Consider the following 26035-nt stretch of genomic DNA (forward strand, 5'->3'; position numbering starts at 1 on the left):
TTTTCTTCTATTCTCTCCTATCGAAGGTCATGTTCTAAATTGACGGTCCATCTAAAGAAAAAATAAAACATGGTTGGTTCAAGTTATTTTTTTTCATGGGTTAAAAAGTGGACAATTTTACAAAAAAAATTTCCTTCCACAATTTTCCACAAAATTCCATCAATCAAAACAGGGCCTAAACTCCCTAACAAATCCCACCACACGATACAAGGGTGTTTTATTCATTTCCTACATTCAACTAGCTAAGTATACCATCCCTCCACTATTATGATAGAGTTTTTATATGGTGCTCGCCCGTGACGTCTAGTGCTGACACTACCACCCTTGATATTGATCGAACAACAGCCTACATTTTAAATGGCAGGTGCTGGATCAAATATCAAGGGCGGTACTTTCATCATATGACCCACTTTGATATGGTGCTGCGCCTGAAGTTTCATGTGGGAGCACCACTCTTGATATTTAGGTTTGCTGCAGTTGGATCAAATATCAAGGGTTGTACTTTTGTCCATAAAAATCTTTTCATTGTAGCAGAAATCATGATCTTACATGGTGGAAGGTGGTGCATGCACGTGCAGCCCAAAAATACAATGAGCCCTGCATCCTTTGGGTGATCCAAACCATTCATTTTAAATGTGGGTTTTGATGATGGCTAGAAAGAGAAACGAAGGAGGGTTTGAGGCTAAGATGATGGCTGAGGTGGCGGCTGGGCAAAAATGGCGGAAATGGAGGGTACGGCCGGAGATGGGGGAAGTTGCAGAGGTGGAGAAGATGAGGGTTGTGGAGGTGGTGGAGATCGGTGAGGTGGGGTTTGACCGGATGGGTGAAGGGGATAAAGAGAGGAAGACGATGGTGGTGGTGGCTTAGGGAAGAAAGTGGGCGGCTGTGGAGGAAGCTTGGCCGGAGGAGTGGCCGGAGGTGGAAGAAGGGGTTTAATGGATTTCCCTCTTCTCTGTTTCCCTCTCTCTCTCTCTCTCTCTCTCTCTCTCTCTCTCTCTCTCTCTCTCTCTTTTCTTGCGAAAATGAGGCCTCCACTGTGGAAACCTAATTCGATGGCATATAAAAAGGGAAATGATAATTTTACCCCCCATTCTCCATGGACAGCCACCACATAGTGCATTTGTGATAATTTTTTTAACCTAAGGGGGGGAGGCCAAGTAGAAACAGGGTAAAGCATCTCCTCTCTCTAAATGATCCTAACCCCTTGATTTGATCCAAGGGCCACTAAGGATTGCTTACACCTTAAGTAATTTCAGAATTTCAAAATCACCCCTCTAAGGTTGGCAAATCACCTTTCTACCAACAAAAATATCTTGCATTTTACAGAAAAATGAGGGTGATATCTACACAACCAAGCTTTGATAATTCATACCCTATCACAACCCAGTTTTGATTATTGCACAAACTTCGCCTGTCTTTCTTTACATTTTTCGCCCGATTACCATGAAATTTTGCAGGGGGATCCCTGAGAATACTAATAACCTCCTGGGGAATTTGTACCTAGGAATACGCACAATAAGATGCTCAAAAACTCAAGCCTTCTTCTCATATTGAGCCCAATCCTTCATAAATTTTTGAGATTAATTTCGGAATATTTTGGGACTCGGAGTTTGAGAATTTCATTCGATTTTTGAAGTTCTTATTCGATTTTGGGGACTTTAGGGTCCGGTCAAAATGGGGTGTCTACAAGCCCACATTATTACAATATCCAGATCGTTCATTTGATGGGCCCCTTTGTAAATGGGCCATTTATGAAAATCATCTCCATATGATGATCCTAATTCTCCAATTCGTAAAGGTTGATCGGAAGGTTTGGATCATCCTATGGAGATGATTTTATGGGTGAGGCCTCTTTACGTTAGGGACCAACAAATGAATGGTTTGGATCTTTGAACCTAGTAGGCGCAAGTGATTTTTTAAGAATATATGCTTTTTATGGGGTCCACCTTCTCCAATGATCTAAACCATTTATTGTTGGGCTCATCTGGGGTGTGCCAATAAAGATAGAGAAGAGGAAAGAGAGTACTTACAAGTGGGGTTGACCCCACCGAAAATTCGTGTTAAGAGAGAGTGAAAGAGGGTGTGCGATTATTGTACCGTGTGTGTGTGTGAGAGAGAGAGGGTAATGATTGTAGTGTGTTGTACTGGTTGTGAAGCCACAACCGGTAAAAGGAGTGAATTCATCTTTATAGGGGGTGAATTTATCACTAGCCCTAATAAATTAGGTAAATACTTAATAAATTTCAGAAAGTTAAAAGGACGTGAATCAAATATTAGAACTTAAAATTCCAAAAAATTAAAGTATGTGAACCAAACCATAAAATTTAAAAATTCAGAAAAAAGAATCTTGCAAAAAACTTTCTTGAAAAGTTTTACTTTCCAAGAAAGAATGGATGCACCAAGATGAAGCTTTAAAACACTTTGGTCGGATGAGAGAGCTTTTGACATGGAGAAGAAAGGGGCCATGCCAGTTTGCCATTTCGGATCCATTGCAGGAGTTATGTCTAGTAATGCCTGATGAGAGTGATGCCAACTATTATAATATTTTTAATCACTCACGTTCTTAATAGCTATTACCTGAGTAGAAAATGGATATTGCGTAGCAATCTTTCTTACCATTGGCTAAGACTCTTATCTATTAATTATGTAGGTAAGAAGGAGATTTAGCTAGGACTCTTATCGAGTAGGAATGTTGCATGTCACCTCTTACGATTAAATAAAGTTGAAATTTTCTATTTTGAAGGAAATGAAAAATCACCTCTTTCTCTCCATATTCTTGATATTCTTGAGTGTTCATGAGACTATCCCCTAGATATGGGAATATTTGAGTCTCCTTTCCAAGTGTTGTACAAGGGAAAGATCCTAAAAAATGTGTCATCTTGGAGTAAATCACCAAGTGTCATATAAGGAAAAGTTCCTTGAAAATTGTGTTATCTTAGATAAACAACTTTAGAATGGAACCATTTCGTCATTTTCATTAAGATGCCGTCATATGATGAAATTTTTCCATATGCTAACTAGTTGACTGCTAAATTTTTTAATGCAATTTTAAAATCTAAAAGTTTTTTTTTTTGTTGCCATACACCAATCCAAAACCAACGCGGCCCAATTTTGAGAATCAGGTTAGATGGGTTGGATTAGTGTTGAGAGATTTATAGGCATGTTAGGTTACGGTTGACCCTTCACAATCCGATCTTCATATTGGGTCGGGTTACGGTTGAGATAATGCTATGTTGGGTTGGGATAGGGTTGATGTAATTGCCTTTTATTGTTCATGGTACAAGTAGATTTTGAGTGGGCAATCTCAAGCTCAAAGTCCTCTTTCGGAAATCAGGTTAGATAGGTTACCTTTTATTGTTCATAAAGCATTGATTATTAGAGCTACAATTATACTTAGAATTAGAAAATTTCCGGTGGTTGTTCTCTCATGCAAAAGTCATCTGTGAAATGCCTTTATGTTGGATTGCAAGAAAAACATTTCTGATGGAATATTTGTTCTCCGGAAATATTTGTCTTCTTTCCACAATTTAGAGGGAGATAATATGATTATGGTTAATTTTGAGGATTATCGTAATAAATTGATGGTCCATCAACTCAACTCAAGTCAACTAAGCCTTTGTCCCAAACTAATTGGGGTCAGCTAATGAATCCTTTAGAAAATTTTCATGAAGAAGGTGAAAGGATCTCTCCGGCTCAAATTGACTAAGTCTAATCCTGACACTTGTTAGGTTCGTCTGCATTGATCATTTTCTTCCATTCTCTCCTATCGAAGGTCATGTTCTAAATTGACGGTCCATCTAAAGAAAAAATTAAACATGGTTGGTTCAAGTTATTTTTTTTCATGGGTTAAAAAGTGGACAATTTTACAAAAAAAATTTCCTTCCACAGTTTTTCACAAAATTCCATCAATCAAAACAGGGCCTAAACTCCCTAACAAATCCCACCACACGATACAGGGTGTTTTATTCATTTCCTACACTCAACTAGCTAAGTATACCATCCCTCCACTATTATGATAGAGTTTTTATACGGTGCTCGCCCGTGACATCTAGTGCTGACACTACCACCTTTGATACTGATCGAACAACAGCCTACATTTTAAATGGCAGGTGCGGTATCAAATATCAAGGGCGGTACTTTCATCATATGACCCACTTTGATATGGTACCGCCCATGAAGTCTAGTGCAGGAGCACCACTCTTGATATTTAAGTGTGCTGCAGTTGGATCAAATATCAAGGGTTGTACTTTTGTCCATACAAATTTTTTCATTGTAGCAGAAATCATGATCTTACATGGTGGAAGGTCATGCATGCACGTGCAGCCCAAAAATACACATTCATTTGTTGGGCCCTGGTGTGGATAGGGTGTGCCCAAAAATCTTCTAGACAGGATGATCCTAACCATCTGATGTGTGAAGACATTTTTTATAATGTGCCATCAATTTTAAGCCTCCTGAAATCAGAGGGTTAGCATCATCCTATTCAGAAGAGTTTTGGGGCACAGCCTATCTACATCAGGGCCCAAAAAATGAACGGTTTTGGATTACCCGGGCCCCCTGTATGCACGACCTTCCACCATATAAAATCTTGTGGAAAACCTTATCCCCTTAGCCCTCCCATGGCTTCTACGTCTCTCCAATTCCCCCTACACCTAAAACCCCATTTACATCCAAATCACAAACTCTCAACCCATAAAAATCCCATAATCAAATGCACTTCAAATCCAAATTCAAATCCCAACCCAGAGCCCAACAGATTCGAACTAGAAAAGCTAAGAAAATCAGAAATCCTAAAGAAATCACAAACCAGCTTAGAGAAACCCCAGCCCCAGAATTTCGAAATTGGATGGAAGAGAACAAAAGAAATCAAGTTGGAAAAGTCTAAAGGGTTTGTAATTGCCGATTTTTTGGAGAAATTGGAAGGTTTAATGGGTCGCGAGTATGGGTCGAAGGAGTTACTCGCGAAGGTTGGTAGCATTGTGGCAGAGAGAGTGAGAGAAGAGGCTGAGGTTTTGAGGGATGGTGGGGAAGTAGAGGAGAGATTGATAACGGAGTTGTTTAGGGTTTTGAGGTTGATGGAGATGGATTTGGAAATGGTGAAGGCTTCTGTGAAGGAGGAGACTCTGAGGGAGAGGCTTGAGCAGGCTATAGCTAGATGTAGGCAAGCCATTCTTGTTGCTAACTCTTTTTGATGACTTTGATTTTGTGTGATTTGCTATATTTTTCTTGATTTTTATCTATACATCTCTCTTTTTGTGATGTTTTTTTTTTTCCAATTAGACCTTGAAAATGAGTAGTTAGTCATTCAAAAAAACTTTTATTCGATCAAAGTGGGTTTATCTCAATCTTGTGAATTACGTTGTGCCAAGTGGGCATTCTCTCAGGCAAAAGTCAGCCGCGAAATGCCTTTCCGCAAAATTCCCTAGCAAATTTCTCTCTCAGTATATATAGAGAGAGAGGGATTTATCTCATGTAAGAGCTTTTTGGGAACTTCGGGCCGTAGGATTTTAGAATCCGGGATTTGTTCAAAATTGTAGCTAAGAGACAAGTGAAGAAGCGGACAAGTCATCATCGTTTTCCGTCAGCAAGAGAGTAGCAGATCCTCCCATATTTTCAGGTTTTAGAAATCTCAGGATGCAGGAGAGATTTTTAAAATCTGAATTTCTCAATTAAAATCCAAAAACCGGTGTGAGGACAACATACAACAGCTTGATCATAAACCCTCTTTTACACTACTTTCAAACTAAAAACATGGATTCTAAAATCCATGTATCCAAACGCCCAGTAATAGCCTTGGTTAAAATAACGGCAAAGGGTGGAAGAACTTAACCCATCATTTTGCCATTATATATAATAGTTAGATTGTCTTTTGGCAGCTTTTAGGAACCGTAATAACCTTTTGACAGCTATTTAAGGCGGAGAGAGATACAGAGAGAATGGTTCTGCTGATATCATTTTCCTTCTTAAATTCAAGTAGCCATTCGCCTAAAATGCCCTATTCAATGTGTGTCTTGTCGGGAAAAAAATCTTCAATATCTGTGGGAAAAAAAATTCCAGGTTTGGTTTGTTTGCAATATCATCTGGCCATGTTTAGGCGTGTAGCAGCTATGTATTTTTTTCCCATACAATACTCGTGGACCCAATTTAAATATAATACTCATATTTAAGTTTGCATTTTTGTTTTCCAGGTTTTTAGAAGCTTTTATGAACTTTTCTGCTCTCCTGACTCTCAACTTCTCAAGTCTCTCCCCTCACGCCTATCTGACTATTAACCCCATGAAGTAATCCATGGAATATTTTTGAATCGGTTTGGTTTAAACCGAACCGAAACCGAATTTTCTGTTCGGTTTCGGTTCAGTTCGGCCAATTTTGCCACCCCTTACTCATAATCATTGAAAATCGGGGCAACGGTTCGGTTTCGGTTCGATTTGACCCCCAAACCGAACCAAACTGAAATTTGAATTGGTTTGGTTTAACCAAACCGAAACTGAATTTTTGGATCAGTTTCCGTTCGGTTCGGTTCGGCCAATTTTGCCACCCCTAGGTACATGGCCTAGAAATAAAAGTTTTTGACGTGAGATATTCTACTCATTTTTTTGGAGAAAATGAATAAAAGTAATTAATGAAATTATTTTAGAGAAAATGACTAAAATTATTAATAAAATGATTTTCTACTCAAAAAAGTGTTTATACAGTATTTTTCTAGAAATCCAGGAAACAGATTTGTTATGTTTTTATATGAAGCAGAAACGGGAACAAGTTTAATTTTGGGAAATGATATTCCTCGCCCCTCTGATGGATAAAATCCCTGCCCACGCTCGAAGTTCAGAAAATAAACTAGCCGCCTTTGGTATTTTCCTCAGCACGAGGGGATGGAATTATGGAAAGTCAAATAATAGTTTGACTATGCAAACGATCACCATTAGATCAATCCTAATGAGCAACATTGGGCCTTAGATCAATCTCAACCACAAAGATTAAGACCCACAAAATTCAAAGCTTTAGCTTCTATTAATTGAACCATAAACACGGTCTAATAGATCAAGGGCTATGATCATCCGATCTCCAGTCAGATCAACTGACTTTATCACATCTGCGGGGCCCAAAAGTGATCATTACAAAAGGGTCTACAACAGGAGGCGTGTAATCACAACCATTGATAATCTAATAGTTGGCCACTTTTGATGTAACCATTCAATTGAATGCAACTAATCACGTGCTTAGGATCGTCCACTCAAATATAAACCGTGGGACCCAATTTTAAGCATATTTCAAGTGTGGAAAGGAAAGCTCTTTAAAAGGGGGTGGCAGGGGAAGAAATAGGGGTGGATATGTTTTCTCTCATTTAAAAGACATCGAATAATAGGCCAAGGGAAAGCTTCGACTATAAACTGCGATCCCTTCCCACTTTTCACCACTTTTGAAAAAACGGAATCAGACATAACGGGGAAGAGCGAGTGCTTAGAGGACTGTAATTGGATTCGGAAAATTTCAGAAGAATTCTTTTTTCTTCTCGCATTCCAAAGATTTCCCTTTGTTACTGGTACTGAATTTCACTTTTTCCCCTTTTAGAGTCACTTAAAAGCTAGATTGTAACTAAAAATGGTGATTTTTATCGATTAATCAGCGAATTGCTGGTCTTAGGGTTTGCTTTTCTTTAGAAATCTTTCTTTTTTCGTGGATCTGGATGTAAATGAGTAGTTAGTGTTTGATTCCTTCGTGAATCCTTGATCTTTTATTTTGTCTTTGTTTGATCATTTTTTTTTATAGATTTAGATCGACTGAAATTTCTTTTATTTGAAGAATTAGGGTTCCGAAAGGAGATTTAGTGTCAATCTTGATGTATGCATTGTCTGGAAGAATTTTCAGTTTATTTTTTCTTGTTTTTTGGTTTTATTTTGAAGAAATTTGATTGTTTGATGTTTATTTGATTCGAAGAATTACGGTTCTTTTGCATGCTTTTCAACATTTTCAGTTATGGAACATTATCTGATTTGGCATTTGAAGCTATTAGTTTAAATCATGGTTACTAGAAGATTTAGTGTTGATCTTGATGTGCGCATTGTCTGGTGGAAATTTCAGCTTTTTTTCTTCTTTTTTCTGGTTTTATTTTGGAGAATTTGGATTGTTTGACGCTTTGTTTGATTCGGTGAATTATGATTCTTTTGCACGCTTTTTTAACATTTTAAGTAATGGAACACTATATGCTTTGGCATTTGAAGCAATTAGTTTAAATCATGGTTACATGGAATACTCTTACAAGTTTCATGATCCAGTTTATGAAAATTCACACCTCTGTTACTTACTTACATAATTAGGAAACATATAAATAAATTATTTGCTTTCAGACTTTAACCACAGTTATCAGTTTATGCAAGCGTTAAATTCTAAATTGACAGAGAATATTTTGTTTTTTTTTAATAAAAACAGGGGCTCATCGCAAGTTGTTCTCTTCTAAGTAAGTCATTCAGATTGATTTCCCAAAATTCTCTTTTTTTTTTTTTTTTTTTTTTTACTTATGTCAGTTAGGTGGCATATTACTTTCATTCATTTTATAGAGAGATTGTGTCGGGCACAATGTTACAATGGATGGGAGGATCGAGACGGAAAGTGATGATTGTAAGTGTGATGGTGCTTTATTTATTTATTTATTTATTTTGTTTTGAATTTAGTTTTGGTTGAATGGAGCTTCTCTTGAAAGCACATGCTTATTTGTTGCAAAAGTAGTTATGACAGAGTATATCATGTAAGACTGTAATAAAATATAGATCCAAGTCTTAATCAAATAATTGTATTTACAAGCAAATGTACTATGCCTTCATTGGTTTCACTCTTGAAAGGAGCTTCTCTTGAAAGCACATGCTTATTTGTTGCAAAAGTAGTTATGGCAGAGTATATCATGTAAGACTGTAATAAAATATGGATCCAAGTCTTAATCAAATAATTGTATTTACAAGCAAATGTACTATGCCTTCATTGGTTTCACTCTTACAACCTGTTATTGAGATGACACTGGTTAATTTTATGAAGTGGACATGCCATTGTTATTAACTTTTGAAGCAATACAAGCAAACCTCTAGATGAAGTTTCTTTTATTGGCTCCTTTTTGTTTCATCTAATTGTGGTAGATTTTTCTAAAAGCCTAGACATTTTGTATATTATAAAATGGTGAGGAATTTCGATTATGACATCTTATTATGCATTGTTTTATCCATGTTACCTTTTGATTATGGTGGGATGCGGAAAAACTCAGTCAAGAAAGTCAACGCAAAAAAGGTAACTGACATGTCTTCTCTTTTCATTACTTAAAGTTTGCATTAGATAATCATGCATCCAATTTTAGTTTGTTAAGGCACTTAGTTACTTCAAAACAATGTTATAACTTCTTTTTTTATCTTGGGAATCATTGGTTTAAAAAATTTTACTTCTTAGTATTTCTTTGCAGTTCAATTCTCGATCAAGTATTCACTAAAACTATCACAGTCCATGTTGAATGATGCATTTCGTGCATATAAAATTTCCAAATTGCCTTTGTACAAATTTTGTACACTGATCTCATCCAAACTTTTAAAATTTCAAGGCAAAAGCAATATTTTGAGCAAAGAAAACGACAACAACAGACATTTGGCCTTGAGAATTACACGGATGGGAGAAATAAGCATCCTCAATACCATGAAGAGCGTCGGTCGTTGGATATCATCAGTTTGATGAACTTGGCGACAATTGCTCAAGAACGCAATTCTGGTCTCACTACAAATGGTAAACTTTTTTTTTACAACTTTCGAGCATTTCAAAATTTTGTTTGTTCTTGATGTCCAGGTTTCTAGTTTCGAATTTGTTATGCATTTCAGTCATGCTGGAAATGGAAATACTGTGAAATTATGGAGTTGTATGGAAACATATGCAAATGATGGATTTTAAGATGAAACTTTAGGAAGTGCTCGAATAAATACAAATTATGTAACACATATTGGTATAGTATATTACTAATACACTTACGATTTTGGTTTCACTATGTGTCTCAATTTTGGCATATGTTTCAATGGGGATAGAAACAAATAAATGTTGGTCATTTATTATCCGTTTCGGTGGAGATTTACAACCATACTTGATGTATATCATGTTTTATTGACTCCGGCAATATACTTGTTTTCATAGAAAAGTTGGTTGGGCGTAAGATAGCAAGGCGCTGGTGCCACATCTGTTCCATTACTGTGTAGCTTATTATCTTTAAGTTTTTTTTTGAAAGATAATTTAGAATGCTTCTTATTTGAATAGTCGAATGGCCCTTTTATTATAAGTTTGCTTTTCTTTTCGGGCACCAATGCTATTTATAAGTTTTGGATGGGTGGATTGCATACATCTTTCATTTGTATAGGACACAAACAACTTAGGAGCATTTTGGATAGGTGGATTTTACAATCCAGGGGTGTAAAATCCAGGTTTTAGCTTGAAAGTAGTGCCTGGATAGATAAAATCTTGGATTTTATAATTCTCCAACTTAGATTTGAAGTAAGAAATCCAGGTTTTATAAATCACTTTCCCATCCTGGCATTTCTAAAAATTAGATTAAAAAATAACTCATAGGATGGCTTTTGTCTTCTCTTACCCTCCACACCCCACAATGGTCTTCTTCTTCTTCTTCTCTCTTTCTCATAGAAAATGACAATAATACCGCGTCATTGAAAGTGACCAAAATACCCCTATTTCTTAGAAACTGTCTAAACTACCCATTTTTATATGAAATGACCAACATACCCCTATCTCATTGAAATGAAGGAAATGCCCCTATATTATCAAAAAGGACCAAAATACCCATATCTTATGGAAAATTGACCAAAATACATCTACCTTATAGAAACAACCTAAATACCCTTACTCAAACTTTGTGTATTTAAAGCTATGCTACAAATAGCTCCGACATTTTCAAAATGTCACAATTTTATCATGGCATTCTGATAAAACGACAAAATCTTGAGATTTTGAAAAATACAGTGATATTTTTGTTTTAATCATTTACCGCGATAATGCCACGATAATATCATGATACTCTCATGATATTTTTACAATTTTTATACTTAATATTTTTCTTCAAATTATATATTTTTACGTAATTTTATTTTTTTCATTTTTCCCGATATAAACCTGAAAAATAAAAAATTGAAAAAATCGTTAAAAAAATGCAAACAGTAGGTTGTATTGTGAATCAAGGGTACCTTTTGTTTTTTAGTAAAAGAGGGGTTGTCAGGTACTTTTAGAAGAGGCTTAGGACAAGAATACCCTCCTATCTCTTTTTCCCTCCACCTTTTTGTTCCTTTCCCCATGCACTTTTCACCTACACTTTCACGTTTTCCCTCCACCTTCTTCTTCCTCAAGCCTTCCCAAACGTGGGAAACTCCATGAAAGGCCATGGAGGCTTGCCATTGCCACCTTTTGTAAGCTCCATCTCCATTGGTTTTTGAAAGAAAAGCCCATTGGTTCTCTTGAGTTTCCTTTGGGTGCTCCGATAGGTCCATTTTCCACAATTTAGTGCTTAGATTTTAGATGTTGTTTTCATGTTTTTTTTTTGTGATTTTGTTTATTCTCATCCTCTCTATAGTGGTGTATTTGTTTGGTTATTCTCATCTCTCTCTCTCTCTCTCTCAATGGTTGAATGGTTGAATGGTTGAATGGTTGAATGGTTCTAAAGTTCTAAATGGTTCAATGGTTGTAAACCCATTATCCAACCTATTTGGTTACTCTATTTAGACACTCATAAGAACCCATTTATACAGTTGGAATTATTTTGTTGACCTCGGAACCACAATTTAGTGGTTCCAAGAGTGTAAATAGTGGTTCCAAGAGTGTAAATTATGGTTCCAAGAGTGTAATTAGGGATTCATGCATTGTAAAAGTGATCATGAGTGTATTAAAAGTGGTTTAGGTACTCATAATCAGTATGTATACACTTGGAACCATTATGTAGATCTCGGAACCATAATTTAGTGGTTCCAAGAGTGTAAATAGTGGTTCCAATAGTATAAATTATGGTTCCAAGAGGGGAAATTAGGGGTTCATACATTGTAAAAGTGATTATGAGTGTATTGATAGTGGTTTAGGTACTCGTACTGAGTATGTATACAATCAGAACCATTATCGAAATTAGTGGTTTCGAAGGTTGCAAAAGTGATCATGAGTGTATTAATAATGGCTTAGGTACTCATAATGAGTATACGTACAATCTGAACCATTACGTAGACCTCAGAAGCACAATTTAGTGGTTTCAAGAGTGTAAATAGTGGTTCCAATAGTGTAAGTTATGGTTCCAAGAGTGTAAATTATGGTTCCAAGAGTGTAAATAGGGGTTCATGCATTGTAAAAGTGATCATGAGTGTATTAAGTGGTTTAGGTACTTATAATCAGTATGTATACACTTGGAACCATTATGTAGACCTCTGAACCACAATTTACTGATTCCAAGAGTGTAAATAGTGGTTCCAAGCGTGTAAATAGGGGCTCATGATCATGAGTGTATTGATAGTGGTTTAGGTACTCATACTCAGCATGTATACAAAAAGTATTGTACGACGATGATCCAAACCGTCCATTTGTTGGGCCACACGATAACAGGTTGTGCTAAAAAATCATTACCATAGAATTATCCTAAGTTCCTAACTACCCTATTTATAGATGCCTCACAAGTCACCTCATATAAAATCTCGTTAGAGAAGAACTCCCATTTAAAAAAATAAGGGTTTTGCTAACAAGTGCCCTTAACGAGTGCCCTAAGGGCACATGTTAAGGGGCATTTAATTGCCCTTGGGATCATGATTTTACACATGTTTTGATAAATAAAATCCCAAAAGATGTGTAGAAAATCTCAAATTATGTGTAAAATCATGATTCTAAGGGCAATTAAATGCCCCCTAACAAGGCACTCGTTAGCAAAACCCAAAAAAATAATTGTGAAATAACCCCTACCTTTAAAGATCGGAGGGTTAGTATCATCCTGTGGTGATGGACTACTGGGTGCAACTTTTTTAAGTTGTGGACCAACAAATGAATGGTTTGGATCATCCAGTGAAGTTGACCCACTGTATTTTTTTTCAAAAATATTGGACTTCACCCTTCCCTTTGCTTCCAGGTTTTTTGTCCCGTATATGGAGAGAGAGAGAGAGAGAGAGAGAGAGAGAGAGAGAGAGAGAGAGAGAGAGAGAGAGAGAGATGGGTAAAAATAAAACTATGTTTTTAAAAAGAGGAGTATTTTCGTCCAAATGCATCTCTTACTGTACCTGACAGCTCCTCTTTTACAGTATTTGAAAAGGTACCCTTGATTGACAACATCAACAAATGTTTGCATTGTTTTTAACAATTTTTCCTAAAAAATTTAATATATCCCGAGATTTTCACTTGCCGAGAAATACCTGAGAACGATATTCGTGACTTTGATTTAAAGTAAGTTTTAGAAAAAAGGGAAAAAGAAAAAAAAAATGATAAACCAACATAAGTTTAAAAAGTTAAAAAAATCGTAAAACACATCTTACTAGTATGAAAAACTTGCGCATTGCACGAGGCCAAGAAGAGAGAGGCATCGTAAAAGATCCCAAATCTAATCTAAAATTTTGCAAGAAACGCTAATAAAGATGGAAAAGAGAAAAAAAAAAGCATAAAACATCATGCAAAGAATGCATCCAAATCATAACTGGAAAGTTCCAGCTAAAGACAAAAAAAAGTGATACAATTTACAGAACATATGTTGAAAAAAATTAAAGCAGCAGCAAAGTGCCAACTAGACCAAAGATTTTTTTAAAGTAGTAGTTGTGTATCTTCAATCCAGATGAAAGGATGAATGTTCATCCTACTTTTTGTGTAAGAAAGCCAACAAACACACACACACACACACACATATATATATTGGATGGGTAATTTGGGGTTTCGCAGACCCCAACCTGATATATTAGAAAGAGAGAAGATTAAAATTTAAAGTATTTGACTCCAGAGGAGTCATCTAACAAAAATAGAGGCAAGATCTGGAGGGATCTCATTTATAGGATATGGATCACTTTTACAAGAAGAGTGGTCAACATATTTTCTCTTAGCAAGAAGAGTGGGTTGTCCAAAAAAAAACCAGTAACCTTCCCTAGAATAATGATTCCAAACCTTAACCTTTTGAACAACCTAGAAAATTAGATTTTTTGAGTATGAAATCCCAAATTAGGACAAAAACAAAAAAAATAACATAAATAGTATTAGTGAAATCTCTGCCGCCATTGACTTCGGCTTGGGTTCATCTGCCGCCATTGTCAATGAATCTTATGTTGTGGAAATATGAAATATCTTAAATTTGTCAGAGAAGCTGCAAGTGTTGGTTATGCAAGTTGCACCTAAAACTTAAGTTGTCTCCTACTAAAAATTCTTGTTTGTTGACAGCATCTATTTAACATTTTTGGTAAAATGGTTTGTGTTCATTCATGGGTTGTGCACCTTTGTGATATGCATATGGTTTACTTTTCTTCTAATTTTCTCCTGGTTTTCCTCAAAGCTAAGGAAAGTTCCGAGGCCAACAATTCACATGTAAACTATCATGGTTCAATTGCTTCTCCTTCATGCCTTGTGAACGGAACTATTCCTGGAAGTTCTACCTATTTGAGTGAAGCTAGTTAAGTCCTCATGTTTAATGTATATTGACATCATTGTGTATCGCAAAAGATGTATCTTTTCTTCCTGGTTGGTGTAATTTGTTTAACTGGGATGACTCTCTTGGACCTGAACAGAAAGTAGATCAGCATGTTATAAAGCTGAGACCATATCACCGATGAAGTAAGCACGTATAACTCTCTTTCCATATATATATATATATATATATATATATATATATATATATATATATATATATATATATATATATATAAAAGGTTTCTGCGCTCGAGTGCAGAAACAGGGGTGGGCCCACATTGTTGGGGAGATCCAAAGCATTCATTTGGAAGGCCCTTTCATGGATAGGGTGTCCACCAAATATCAGCTCCATTGGATCATCTTAGGGTGTCCATTTGTGGTACACACCTCATCCATGATGGGGCCTTTCAAATGAATGCTTAGGATCACCCCAACAATGTGGCCCCACCCTTGTTTCCTGCACTCGAGCGCAAATAAGCTATCTGCGCTAGAGTGCAGGAAACCTTTTCTCATATATATATATATATATATTGCCATCAAACTTGTCATTTAAAAAAATAGTCATCAAACTTATGTTGTTCTTCTGAAGATCGAAACTGATATTGTTATTTTCAAGCAGAGTTTCAACAGCTATCGGCTCTGTTAATGTACCTCCTACTCATAATCATTCTTCCCAAATGAAGGGTGAGAATGCAGATGAATGGAAGGCATCTTCTGAAAACAGTAAATATCAGGATTTCATCTGAGTTATTATATTTAATGTTTGGAAACTTTATTGTATATCCTTATATGTTTGTATTAACATCTGGTCTGTGCTCTTTTACCAGAGTTTTCGGTTTTTGATTTACTTGGGGATGATGGTTTCCATGGCTGTTCAGAAGGAAGACCAGTGCAAGAAGCTCATGTTGCATTTTCTGTAGAAGGTATTCTATTGGTTGTTATTTGTTAGTGTCTGACTTGTTGTGACAGTATCACATGTTAACCCCGATATTAATGGCATTAAGAAACATTCATTTTTGTACCTAAAAAACTACTTTATTTAATTTTTTTTGATGGAATTGCACATGACTGTCTGGTTAGACCGCAATTATAGGGAAATGTGAATATGTCCGAAGTAAACAAGGAACACAAACTTAAGATGGAAAGAACGAAAGAAGTGAAAAATTATATGAGAAACAATCAAGAATGCAGGGGAAAATGTGGAAAAACATAAAAAACTCATTTTCTAGCTTGGTTTTCAGTAATGTACTTGTGCATTCCCCCTTTTGAGGCCCCTGTTGGTTGTGGTCAAGTGGTGCCCCCCCCCCCCCCCCCCCCCAAAAAAAAAAAAAAAAAAACAAACACATGTAATGCTTAAAAAAGTAGTTGATTGGCTTGTCCAATTCTTATGAGTTCTTAATTGACTTGTTAGGGTTGTTAGGGCTGAAACCAAGTCAACTCGGGCAAGTTGATGATTAGCCCAAAGAGTTTTGAAAACCAAGGTTTTAAATTTTGTTTTGGGTCACCACGGAAACGGTTGGAAATCTTTTTGGAAATCCTATTAACAAAGAAACATATGTAAACATATGCAAATGACAAAATTTAAAGATGAAACGTTAGGAAATGCTAAGAATAAGCACAAACACACACTTAGAAACCAATCACTTAAGCAAGAAAACAACCCATAATGGTTTAAAAACATCGAACACCTAGTGACATGCACTTTCACACACGTCTGATAACTTGTACGTACCAAATTTCAATTGTAATTCATAAAAACTATTTATCCATAATATGTGTACCACATTTTGCATTCAATTCATATAAATATTATTATGTAATCCATACTAATAGAGTATACCATAATTACACTTAAGACTTTGGTTTATGCATTTCAGTCATTTCGGTGTAGATTTCAGAGGGGATGTACAAGGAAACAGTTTGGTCGTTTCATGTCAGTTCCGGTGAAAATTTAAAATGATGTTGAAAACATATTATAGTGTGTGTATGCAGCATGTAACTTGGACCATGTGTAGCTCATAATAATAATCTTATTTTAGCCTTTTTACATGGAAGAAATGTAACGATTTTGGTTTATGCATTTTAGTTGTTTCAGTTTCGATTTCGGAGATGTAAAACGGAAACATTTTGGCCATTTCGTGTTGGTTTCGATGGAAATTTAAAACCATGTTGAGAACACATTATACGCGTGTATATAGAGGAAAGTGTTGGTGCGCTTGAGGGCACCTAAGCTTAGGTGCGCTCGAGTGCCAAATCACATGGGTCCCACTTTTTTGTGGTGATCCAAACCATTCATTTGCAAGGCCCCATCATAGATAGGGTGTGTACGAAAAATCAGGCCCATTGAATCATCCTAACCCCTCCAAAAGTGGAGGGCAAAAATGGGCATATTTGTGGACAAACAGAGTCTGTCCATTTTGACCTCCACAAATGGATAATCCAAACACAGTGGGCCCACGCTGTTTGGATAATCCAAAGCATTCATTTGATGGGGGCTGGCATAGACAGGGTGTGCCGAAAAAATCATCTCGATAGGATCATCCTAACCCTTTGACTTGTGGAGGTTAAAATGGACGCATACAAACCACCACCACAAATCTGTCCGTTTTAACCTCCACAAATCGAAGGGTTAGGATGATCCTATGGAGCTGAATTTTTGGGCACGCTCTATCTATGTCATGGCCTATCAAATGAATGCTTTGGATCATCCAAACAATGTGGGCCCACTGTGTTTTTGTTCGGCAGACTAGAAAAGGTTCTTTAGTCAACTGACTAGAGACACTTTCCTCTATATATATATATATATATATATATATATAGAGGAAAGTGTCTCTAGTCTCTCCCCTAGATAAGCTTATCTACTCCTCCCTTTAAAAAAACACAGTGGGCCCACGCTGTTTGGATGATCCAAATCATTCATTTGATAGGTCCTAACATAGATAGGGTGTGCCCAAAAAATCAGCACCAAAGGGTCATCCTAGAACTTCGTTTTGTGGGGCACACCGTGTCCAAAATGGACGCATATAAACGTGGACGTTTATATGTGTCCATTCTGGGTACTACAAGGCACCACAAAACGAAGTTCTAGGATGACCCTTTGGTGCTGATTTTTTGGGCACACCCTATCTATGTTAGGACCTATCAAATGAATGCTTTGGATCATCCAAACAGCGTGGGCCCACTGTGTTTTTTTAAAGGGAGGAGTAGATAAGCTTATCTAGGGGAGAGACTAGAGACACTTTCCTCATATATATATATATATATATATATATATATATATATATAACTTGGACCGTGTGTAGCTCACATTAATAAGCTTATTTATCCTTTGTACATGGTAGAAATGCAATGTAATATTTGGTTTATTTGTCATTTCATAAAAGTTTGATTGAATTACAAAGACTCCATTGGATTTCATGAAAAAAATCAAGGAAGCAGGCATCTCTACTCAGAATGGGGAATCTCGATTCCCCGAAAATCGATTCGAAAATGGGAATCTTCTCGATTCCCCGAATTTTGGGAACCCTGTTTCGGAAACGTGGGAAACGCGATTCCCACTCTGTGGGAAATTCAATTCCCACTCTATAGGAAACATGCATCACACTCTATGAGAAGCGTGCATCACACTCTATGAGAAGCGTATTTCCCATCTACCCTCCGTGTTTCTTGCTAGTCCTCTTCCTCTTCTTAGTATTTACATGTAAAGTCATTTAAGTACCTAAGATTTACATGTAAATAAGGGAATAACCCCCATTTGAGTCTATTAAAAATAGTTTCAAGACCCAAATCTAAAACGATAAAAAGTCAACTTTCCAATTCTTGTACAAACTTCAAAAAAACAGGTCGGGTCAAAATCTTAATTCCAAACGATGGGGTACTTTTCCAATTTTTAAAATTCGTAAATTCTATCATGTCCAAACATTATTAAATCTCAAAAGTCCGGTAAAAAAAATCTCATAATTTGATTTCTAAATTTTTTTCTTCTTGTCAGGCACAGGTCAACAGACTGGTCAACACAGGCATTGCAGCTAATAGTGATTTTCCTTTAAGTAAATGTTGGATCTTTTAATAAAAAAGTATTTTTTCAAAATATTTGGTTCATATAATTATTTCTTATATTTTTTTAGAAATTTTTATTTTTTAAATATTAACTATTAAAAAAATTCTCTGACCCATCATGCTTCCCACCTTCCTGAGAGCCTTCGCTTCCCGCTTTGGCAACCTTCAAAAAAATACCCTCAATTCCCCCTCTTCTTCTAAATCTAATCTTCCACTACCTCACCCTCTCCCAGCGACACTTTCTTGAACTCTAGCCGACAGGGATTAGAGCTCACATTCAATCACCCGCACAAACTAGATGGCACCAAACAATCAGATGATTGGATGATTGAAGTATAGTGTTGTAGGGAAACCTCGCAACTTGTTTTCCAAACAACATGCAAACCAAAAACCCTTGTCACCTTTTCAATTCCTCTGGTTAGCCAATTGCTGGACTAAGCCAGAGCTGATGGTAGAAGGCATCATGTCAACTAGTATAAATATCTTTTTACCTGCACCCAACGTTGAAAATCATTTGGAAAACTCTAATCTCTTCTCTTCTTTGCCCCATCGACTCGAGCCTCATCGACAGGGGTCCCAACCAGGCCGACATAGTAGAACATATCCATCCTCGCATTTGCCAGCATCAGTATGAAAACCGCCAATCGTAAGTGTGAAAACTTCTTATCTCTGGATTCTATAGTATGGAGCATCAGTATGAAAACCGCCAATCATAGGTGGGAAAACTTCTAATCTCTATATTCTATAGTATGGATTGGTTGTCATTATGCCTCGTCCAGGCCAACACAGAAAATCCTAGATCTCTGGTTCCTTGGGTAGTTATCGGTTTCCAACGGATGAAAGATTCTTCTGTGAGATCGGGTTCCTAGAGTGGCAATTTTATTTGCTCGCCATCATCTCAGAAAGTGTTAGATTGATTGATTTGGTCAATGTACAGAGTTGGAACTCAAAGTGGCAACGTGGATGTTGATGGTGACCATACGGGAGATGGAGTTGTGTTTGGGTTTTTTTTGCTGGTCGGCTACTGGTAGTCCCTGCTAAATCTGATGGAGAACACAAATGTAGAGAAGGGAGGGGAGAGGAGAGAGACCTCCTAGTTTTTGGGTTTTAAAAGAAGGGTAGTTTAGAAAAATGAGTAAATGTTATTCTAATTAAAACTCAACTCAACTCAACTAAACCTTTGTCCCAAACTAGTTGGGGTCGGCTAATGAATCCTTTAGAAAATTTCGCGAAGAAGGTGAAAGAGCCTACTCGGCTCAAATTGACTAAGTCTAATCCTGACACTAGTTGGGTTCGTCTACATTGATCATTTTCTTCCATTCTCTCCAATCCAAGGTTATGTTCTCTGTTATATTCCTAGCCCTCAAGTCTTTCCTCACTGTTTCTACCCAAGTTGTTTTCGGTCTACCCTTTCCTCATTTTACTCCATCAACTTGGCACAAGTCACTTCTTCTCACTGGAGGATCCAAAGGCCTATGTTGGATATGCCCATACCATCTTAAGCGGTGCTCTCTCATCTTCTCCTCAATTGGTGCCGACCCCACCTTTTTACAGATATCTTCATTTTTAATTCTATCTAACCTTGTGTGGCCACACATCCAAGCATTCACATCTCCGCTACAGTCATCTTATGCACATGTTGCTTCTTGGTGGCCCAATATTCTGAGCCGTACAGCATGGCTGGCCTCACAGTTGTCTTATAAAACTTTCCCTTCAACTTGGTAGGTATTTTACAGTCGCACAGAATTCCTGAAGCATGCTTCCACTTTAACCAACCTGTTCTTATTCCGTGGTTAACATCATCTTCAATCTTTCCTTCGTTATGTAGGATTGAACCAAGATAGCGAAAGATAAATATATTTAAAAATGGTATTCAAATTTTGGATTTTTATCTGAATAATATCAGTAAATTATAATGATAAATAAATAAATTTAAAATGTAGAAAATTATACAATTGAATAAATAATTAGCGAATGCTAAAGCGAAGGGTGCCCTTGCAAAACACCAGCTACGGGCATCCCATTGGACCATCTCACCAAAGTGCATCTGTGATGACGCATAAAAATATAAAATTAAATGAATAATAAATGCACTTTGGAGAGATGTTCCAATGTGGCCCCCCTTGTAGATGGTTTGTGCATGGGCGCCCTTGGGTTTAGCATTCTTATAATTAAAATTACTAAAATGAAGTGACAAATATTGTGAAATTATCATGATATATATTTGTTAGCCCCTAATTGTACATGCTTGTGATGCTTGGGTAAAGTGACAAATATCATGATAAAAAAATGTATTTGTTTGCTCCTAATTGTACATGCTTGCGATGCGTGTATATGAAAATAGGTTTGCTGGTCCTCGAACCAGCAAACAATATGGCTGGTCGGTGTTCCTTCTTATATATGCAATTTATAGAACCAATTACAAAACCATGCAGATTTTCATATCATGTCAAGTTGGTTACACTGATTGGACCAATAGGAACGACATAACCGGACATACTTATACACATATACAGCAAGCCTACCCAATAGCTCATATATTTGGCTCAAAGTAGCTGGTATTCATGGGCCAGTAGGCTGGAGCAATCCAACATTCAGCATATCTCATACATATAGCCGTATTAAATTCTTCAAAGCGGGATGATATCTGCATTACCATATTTTGATCATCACTAATCCCTTTGTTGTACACTTCTGATGTCACTAATCCCTTTGTTGTACACTTCTGATTGGCTGCTGAGAGCTTTTTGGGAATTGAAATAGTCTTTGACAGCTGGTTAAAAAGGTGTAAAATGGAGTAATGACATTATCAAAATATGTTAGTGCGGTTATCAGTCCCATTCTTCAAATTGTTGACTCAAACAAGAGAAGTGTGTGCGAAATATGATTTGACACTGCAAACTGTGGATAAGAATTTCTATGTAATGATCCATAAACATTCCCGGTTCACTGGTTATGTCCTTGGTGTTTTATCATCCATGAATTTTATGTACAAACTACTATTGTTTGTCAGGTCTAGGTAAAATGGGGATGGAAACACCAGTTCACTCTCCAAGACAACCTGAGAGGTAACTCTTGTTATAAGTTTGTCAATTTTGATTTTCAAAATTTTGCTTTACAAGTTTGACAGTTGATCTCATGTTGAATTTACCATTTAAAAACATAAATAACTAATGGCTGGTGAGTTTTGAATCCTTTTAATGATGGCGTATTCAAAATTTTGCTGTAGTCAGTTTGACAGTTGTTGACAGTTTTGAATACTTTTATTTCTCAAACTACTATGATTTTGCCGGTCACAAATATCTCCGACCATTTCAAAATATCACTATTTTATCGTGACATTTTGATAACCTAACAAACTCCCGAAATGGTCCCGATATTTTAAAAATATAGCTATATTTTATTTTTTTAATTAATTTTGTGAAAATTATGGCGATAATATCATGATATTCTTTATTTTATTTTTTCTCAAATGAAATTTTTTTAAATAATTTTATTTTTATCCTATTTCCATGTATAAGTTCAAAATAATAATAATAATAATAATAATATATCTGATATTTTCCCTTGCAGATTAATTCCCCAAAACAATATTTGTGACTTAGTGATTTTCTACCCTAATCCTTCCATGGTTCTACTTATTCTAATTTTTGGTTTATTAGTTCCTTGCTAGTTTGTTGACCATGTGCCTTTCTGATTCTTTGTACTTGTTTTAATTAGTCATCTACGTTTTCATGCATTTAACCATGAGCAATTCCAGTAGTATGGAATAAACATGTTGGAACTGGTCAACTACTAAACGTATCCATTTGTCTGTTAGTAAAATGCATACAAGTATCTATGTCCTTATGTATGCCATTGCTTTTCCCTTTACTCGCCCCATGGGCTATCACCTAGTTGCACAATGGGGGCCTCCATTTAGAATTGCTAGAAATTTTAGCTATTATTGCCTTAATAAGATAGAGAGGGCAACTGAATTCAAGCAGACATTGTGTGAAAGAAACCACGAAGTTTTTTGGGGCTAGGCTGATCTCCAATGGAGACCGACAAGTGAATCGTTTGGGTCATTGAAAAATTGGTCCCCACTTGTACTTCTACACTGCTCTTTCAAAAATATGGTCAGCCACCATATAATTCCTCTTTGCGTAACTATGTTTTGAAGAAAAGAAGAGTGGTATGCTTCGTTTATGTGGATTGCTCATGTGGCATTTAACTGCCACTGATTCTCCATCTACCTTTCTTTTCCACTACTGACCGTCTCTTTGTTCACCACAAATCCAATCTTACCTCGGAGAATCTTGTCATGTTTTAATTGACATTTGTGGTGTATATATTCGTGTTGATTGTTTGATACCACAAGAGTTAAACCATTTAATTTACACAGTCTATAGTATTCCTAGAAACATCTGAATAACTAGATTATATGTTTTCTTTTGTTCATGCATCCATGTCACATTTGCACATGCATTTTTAAACGTGATTGTCAATGCCATTCCCCTAGGTGCTTATACGATGACCTATAACCTCTAAGGGTCCTAGAAGTAGGTGACTGCCCAAAGCTTTTGTTTTGCACTCTTAATTGGGACATTTTTTCTCTTAGATGAAGGGGAAATGGAAATTGGGATCTTGCTCATTTTGGATTATTCCCATAGTATTATTCATCTTGTGTTCTTTGGGAAGATTGAAATACTCATAATCTTGAAGGTACATAACAATGAACTATATGCAAATCATATATTGAAAGTTTATACCAAAGCTTTTGTTTTTGAAGAAAATCTAAGAAATACTTCTCAACACAGATCGAACACGATGTGCAACAATATACCAAAAGAACGATGCAGAGAAACACAATCAAACAAAACACAAGATTTTACGTGGTTCGGCACTGCCCACGTCCACAGGGGAAGATTTTCACTATTTCAGTCTAGGGTTACAAAGTCTCTTCGTCTTGGCCAAGAAACACAAAAGAATAAAACCTCATCTCGCAACCCTAACATGTGTCTTATATATCAATGCCACTACATGGAGAAATTTACCGAAATACCCTTGAGAGAGAACCCAAAACTTAAATTTAGCTTCCCGGAAATCCCAGCCCGCGTGTGCGTCGCGCACATTAGTCCGTCAAGGTCTTGTAGAATACAAGACATCTGCACAACAGTTTTGTTTTGCACTCCTAATTGCGACATTTTTTTTCTCTTAGATGAAGGGGAAATGGAAATTGGGATCTTGCTCATGTGGGATTATTCCCATAGTATTATTCATGTTGTGTTCTTTGAAATACTCATAATCTTGACGGTACATAACAATGAATTATATGCAAATCATATATTGCAAGTTTATACTGATATAATGTAATATACAAATGTGATTATACTACATATAGTTGTATAGAACTATATATCATATACATTTTGTAGTGCTAGTTATGCTCAAGCTTGGCTAATGGGAGCTTGATTGGCATCCAGGCCACCCAGATTAGGTGGTTCTTCTAGAGATGTATCAAAGTTGAAGGAGTATTTTTCGGGGCAACTTGGAATCAATAATTGGAAAGGAAGGATTTTTTTTGTACAGAATTTACTAGGAAGTTTTTGGTTTAAGGGGTTCCTATCAGTGTTTAAAAATGCGGATGTGACGCGGAACGCGGCCGAAGAGAAACCTTGTTGACTCGGCGCGGACGCGGTTGACGCGGCCAATAACGCGGTTGACGCGGCCAAGTTATATGCTTTTTAAAGTGTTAAAAATATAAAAAGAATTTAAAAATAATTTTTCTTACTAAACTTTTGTAGAAAATTCATGCACTTTCAAATTGGGCATTGGATTTAGGCGAACGATATCAGCCCAACCAATGTTTAGTAATTGCACAAATTCAGCTTGTTCTCTATTTTTAATTGACTTGTAAGAGCTTTATGGGAACTATAGTAACATTTTATACTTATTTAAATACTAAAAGACAAGACGATTTGCAAAACAAGTCAAAGTAGGCTGCCATAGTAGTGATGAGTTTATGCCTGTCATTCAAGCTAGGCTGTGATGACAAGATAAACCCACCGTGTATTACATTGCTTGTCCTTTCACTGTACACCACTCTGCACAAGAAATTTAAAAGGGGTAAGATAAGTATTATCCCCTAGTGTAGCTATAATTATTTTATACTTTTACTGGGGTTGTCCCTATAGAAAAGAAGGGTGAAAATATCATTTCTCCATCTTCTTCTTCGTGAGATAGGGTTTCAGGAGGTTTTTTATGCGAAAATGGGCAGAAAGTTAGCTTGGTGTTTCAGATGGCATAGAGTACTCGGCCAAAACTCGCCGAGTCAGGGGCTCCCAAATGCGGCCGCCACAGATCCGCGTCGACTCGGCCGAGTTCCGAGCCGAGTCAGCGAGTTTTAAAACACTGGTTCCTATTACTGCCATAGCATGGACATGAAGAGGATCTTGAGACCATGGAGGTTAGCATGTATCATCAATTATGAAATATTAGATTTGGCTAGTGTAGAAGTACTGTTCAATCATATTTACATGAGGATAATTGTGGTAGTATCTCCACATGCTAGGAATGTGTTTTTTGGCAAGAGTAATATTTTGAGTACTCTTTTCCACTCTTGCAAATATGTTTTCTGTGATAAAAATATTAATTAGACCAAATACGCTAATTTATTATACCAAATAATCTCTCTCTCTCTCTCTCTCTATAAATATATATATATATATATATATATGAGAAAACGGTTCCTACACATATGTGTAGAGAGTTCTCTACACACTAGCTTAAAATACAGTGGGGGCCCACATTGTTTGAATGATCCAAGCCATCCATTTTAAAGGCCCTCACATAGATAGGGTGTCTACAAAAAATCAAATCCATAGGATCATCCCTACCCTACGATTTGTGGAGGTAAAATGGATGTCTTTAAACCTTCACAAATTAGTCCAATTTTTGCCTCCACAGTTCGAATGGTTAGGATGATCCTATGGATCTGATTTTTTGTGGACACCCTATCTATGTGAGGGCCTTAAAAATGAATGGTTTGGATCACCCAAATAATGTGGCCCCCATTGTATTTTAAGCTAGTGTGTAGATAACTTTTCTACACATGTGTGTAGGAACCGTTCTCTCTCTCTCTCTATATATATGTATATGTATATATATATATATATATATATATATATATATATATATATATATATATATAATATGTAGCATTATTATATCAGAAAATATTAGTTATATCAAATACGCTTATTAATTATACCAAATAAGCTCTCTCTCTCTCTCTCTCTCTCTATATATATATATATATATATATATATATATATATATA

General features: G+C 36.4%; 2 protein-coding genes across 2 annotated transcripts in view; both read left to right on the forward strand.

The window, feature by feature from the left end:
* The first annotated feature begins 4600 nt into the window (after positions 1–4600).
* On the forward strand, positions 4601–5259 carry CRR41 (potassium/sodium hyperpolarization-activated cyclic nucleotide-gated channel protein). The gene has a single exon (XM_077388582.1). The coding sequence runs from the start codon at positions 4620–4622 to the stop codon at positions 5190–5192; it is 573 nt and encodes a 190-aa protein (XP_077244697.1). The 5' UTR covers positions 4601–4619; the 3' UTR covers positions 5193–5259.
* Positions 5260–7385: 2126 nt separating this feature from the next.
* LOC143872331 (uncharacterized) overlaps positions 7386–26035 on the forward strand; it is a 28391-nt gene continuing 9741 nt past the window's right edge. The window contains exons 1-10 of the mRNA XM_077376731.1: positions 7386–7543; positions 8431–8458; positions 8559–8619; positions 9254–9276; positions 9581–9759; positions 14522–14638; positions 14754–14799; positions 15275–15378; positions 15483–15578; positions 21728–21782. Of these exons, the coding sequence (XP_077232846.1) occupies positions 8578–8619; positions 9254–9276; positions 9581–9759; positions 14522–14638; positions 14754–14799; positions 15275–15378; positions 15483–15578; positions 21728–21782 (662 nt within the window). The 5' untranslated portion in view covers positions 7386–7543; positions 8431–8458; positions 8559–8577. The remainder of the gene's footprint in view (positions 7544–8430; positions 8459–8558; positions 8620–9253; positions 9277–9580; positions 9760–14521; positions 14639–14753; positions 14800–15274; positions 15379–15482; positions 15579–21727; positions 21783–26035) is intronic.

This window comes from Tasmannia lanceolata, unplaced genomic scaffold (genome assembly GCF_043159265.1).
Source record: "Tasmannia lanceolata isolate RefF3 unplaced genomic scaffold, GAP_Taslan_0.1 ptg000002l, whole genome shotgun sequence".
NCBI classification, from domain to species: domain Eukaryota; kingdom Viridiplantae; phylum Streptophyta; class Magnoliopsida; order Canellales; family Winteraceae; genus Tasmannia; species Tasmannia lanceolata.

What these genes read in the sequence shown, in the direction of transcription:
- CRR41 (XM_077388582.1), top strand. Translation starts at nt 4,620, where the DNA reads ATGGCTTCTACGTCTCTCCAATTCCCCCTACACCTAAAACCCCATTTA.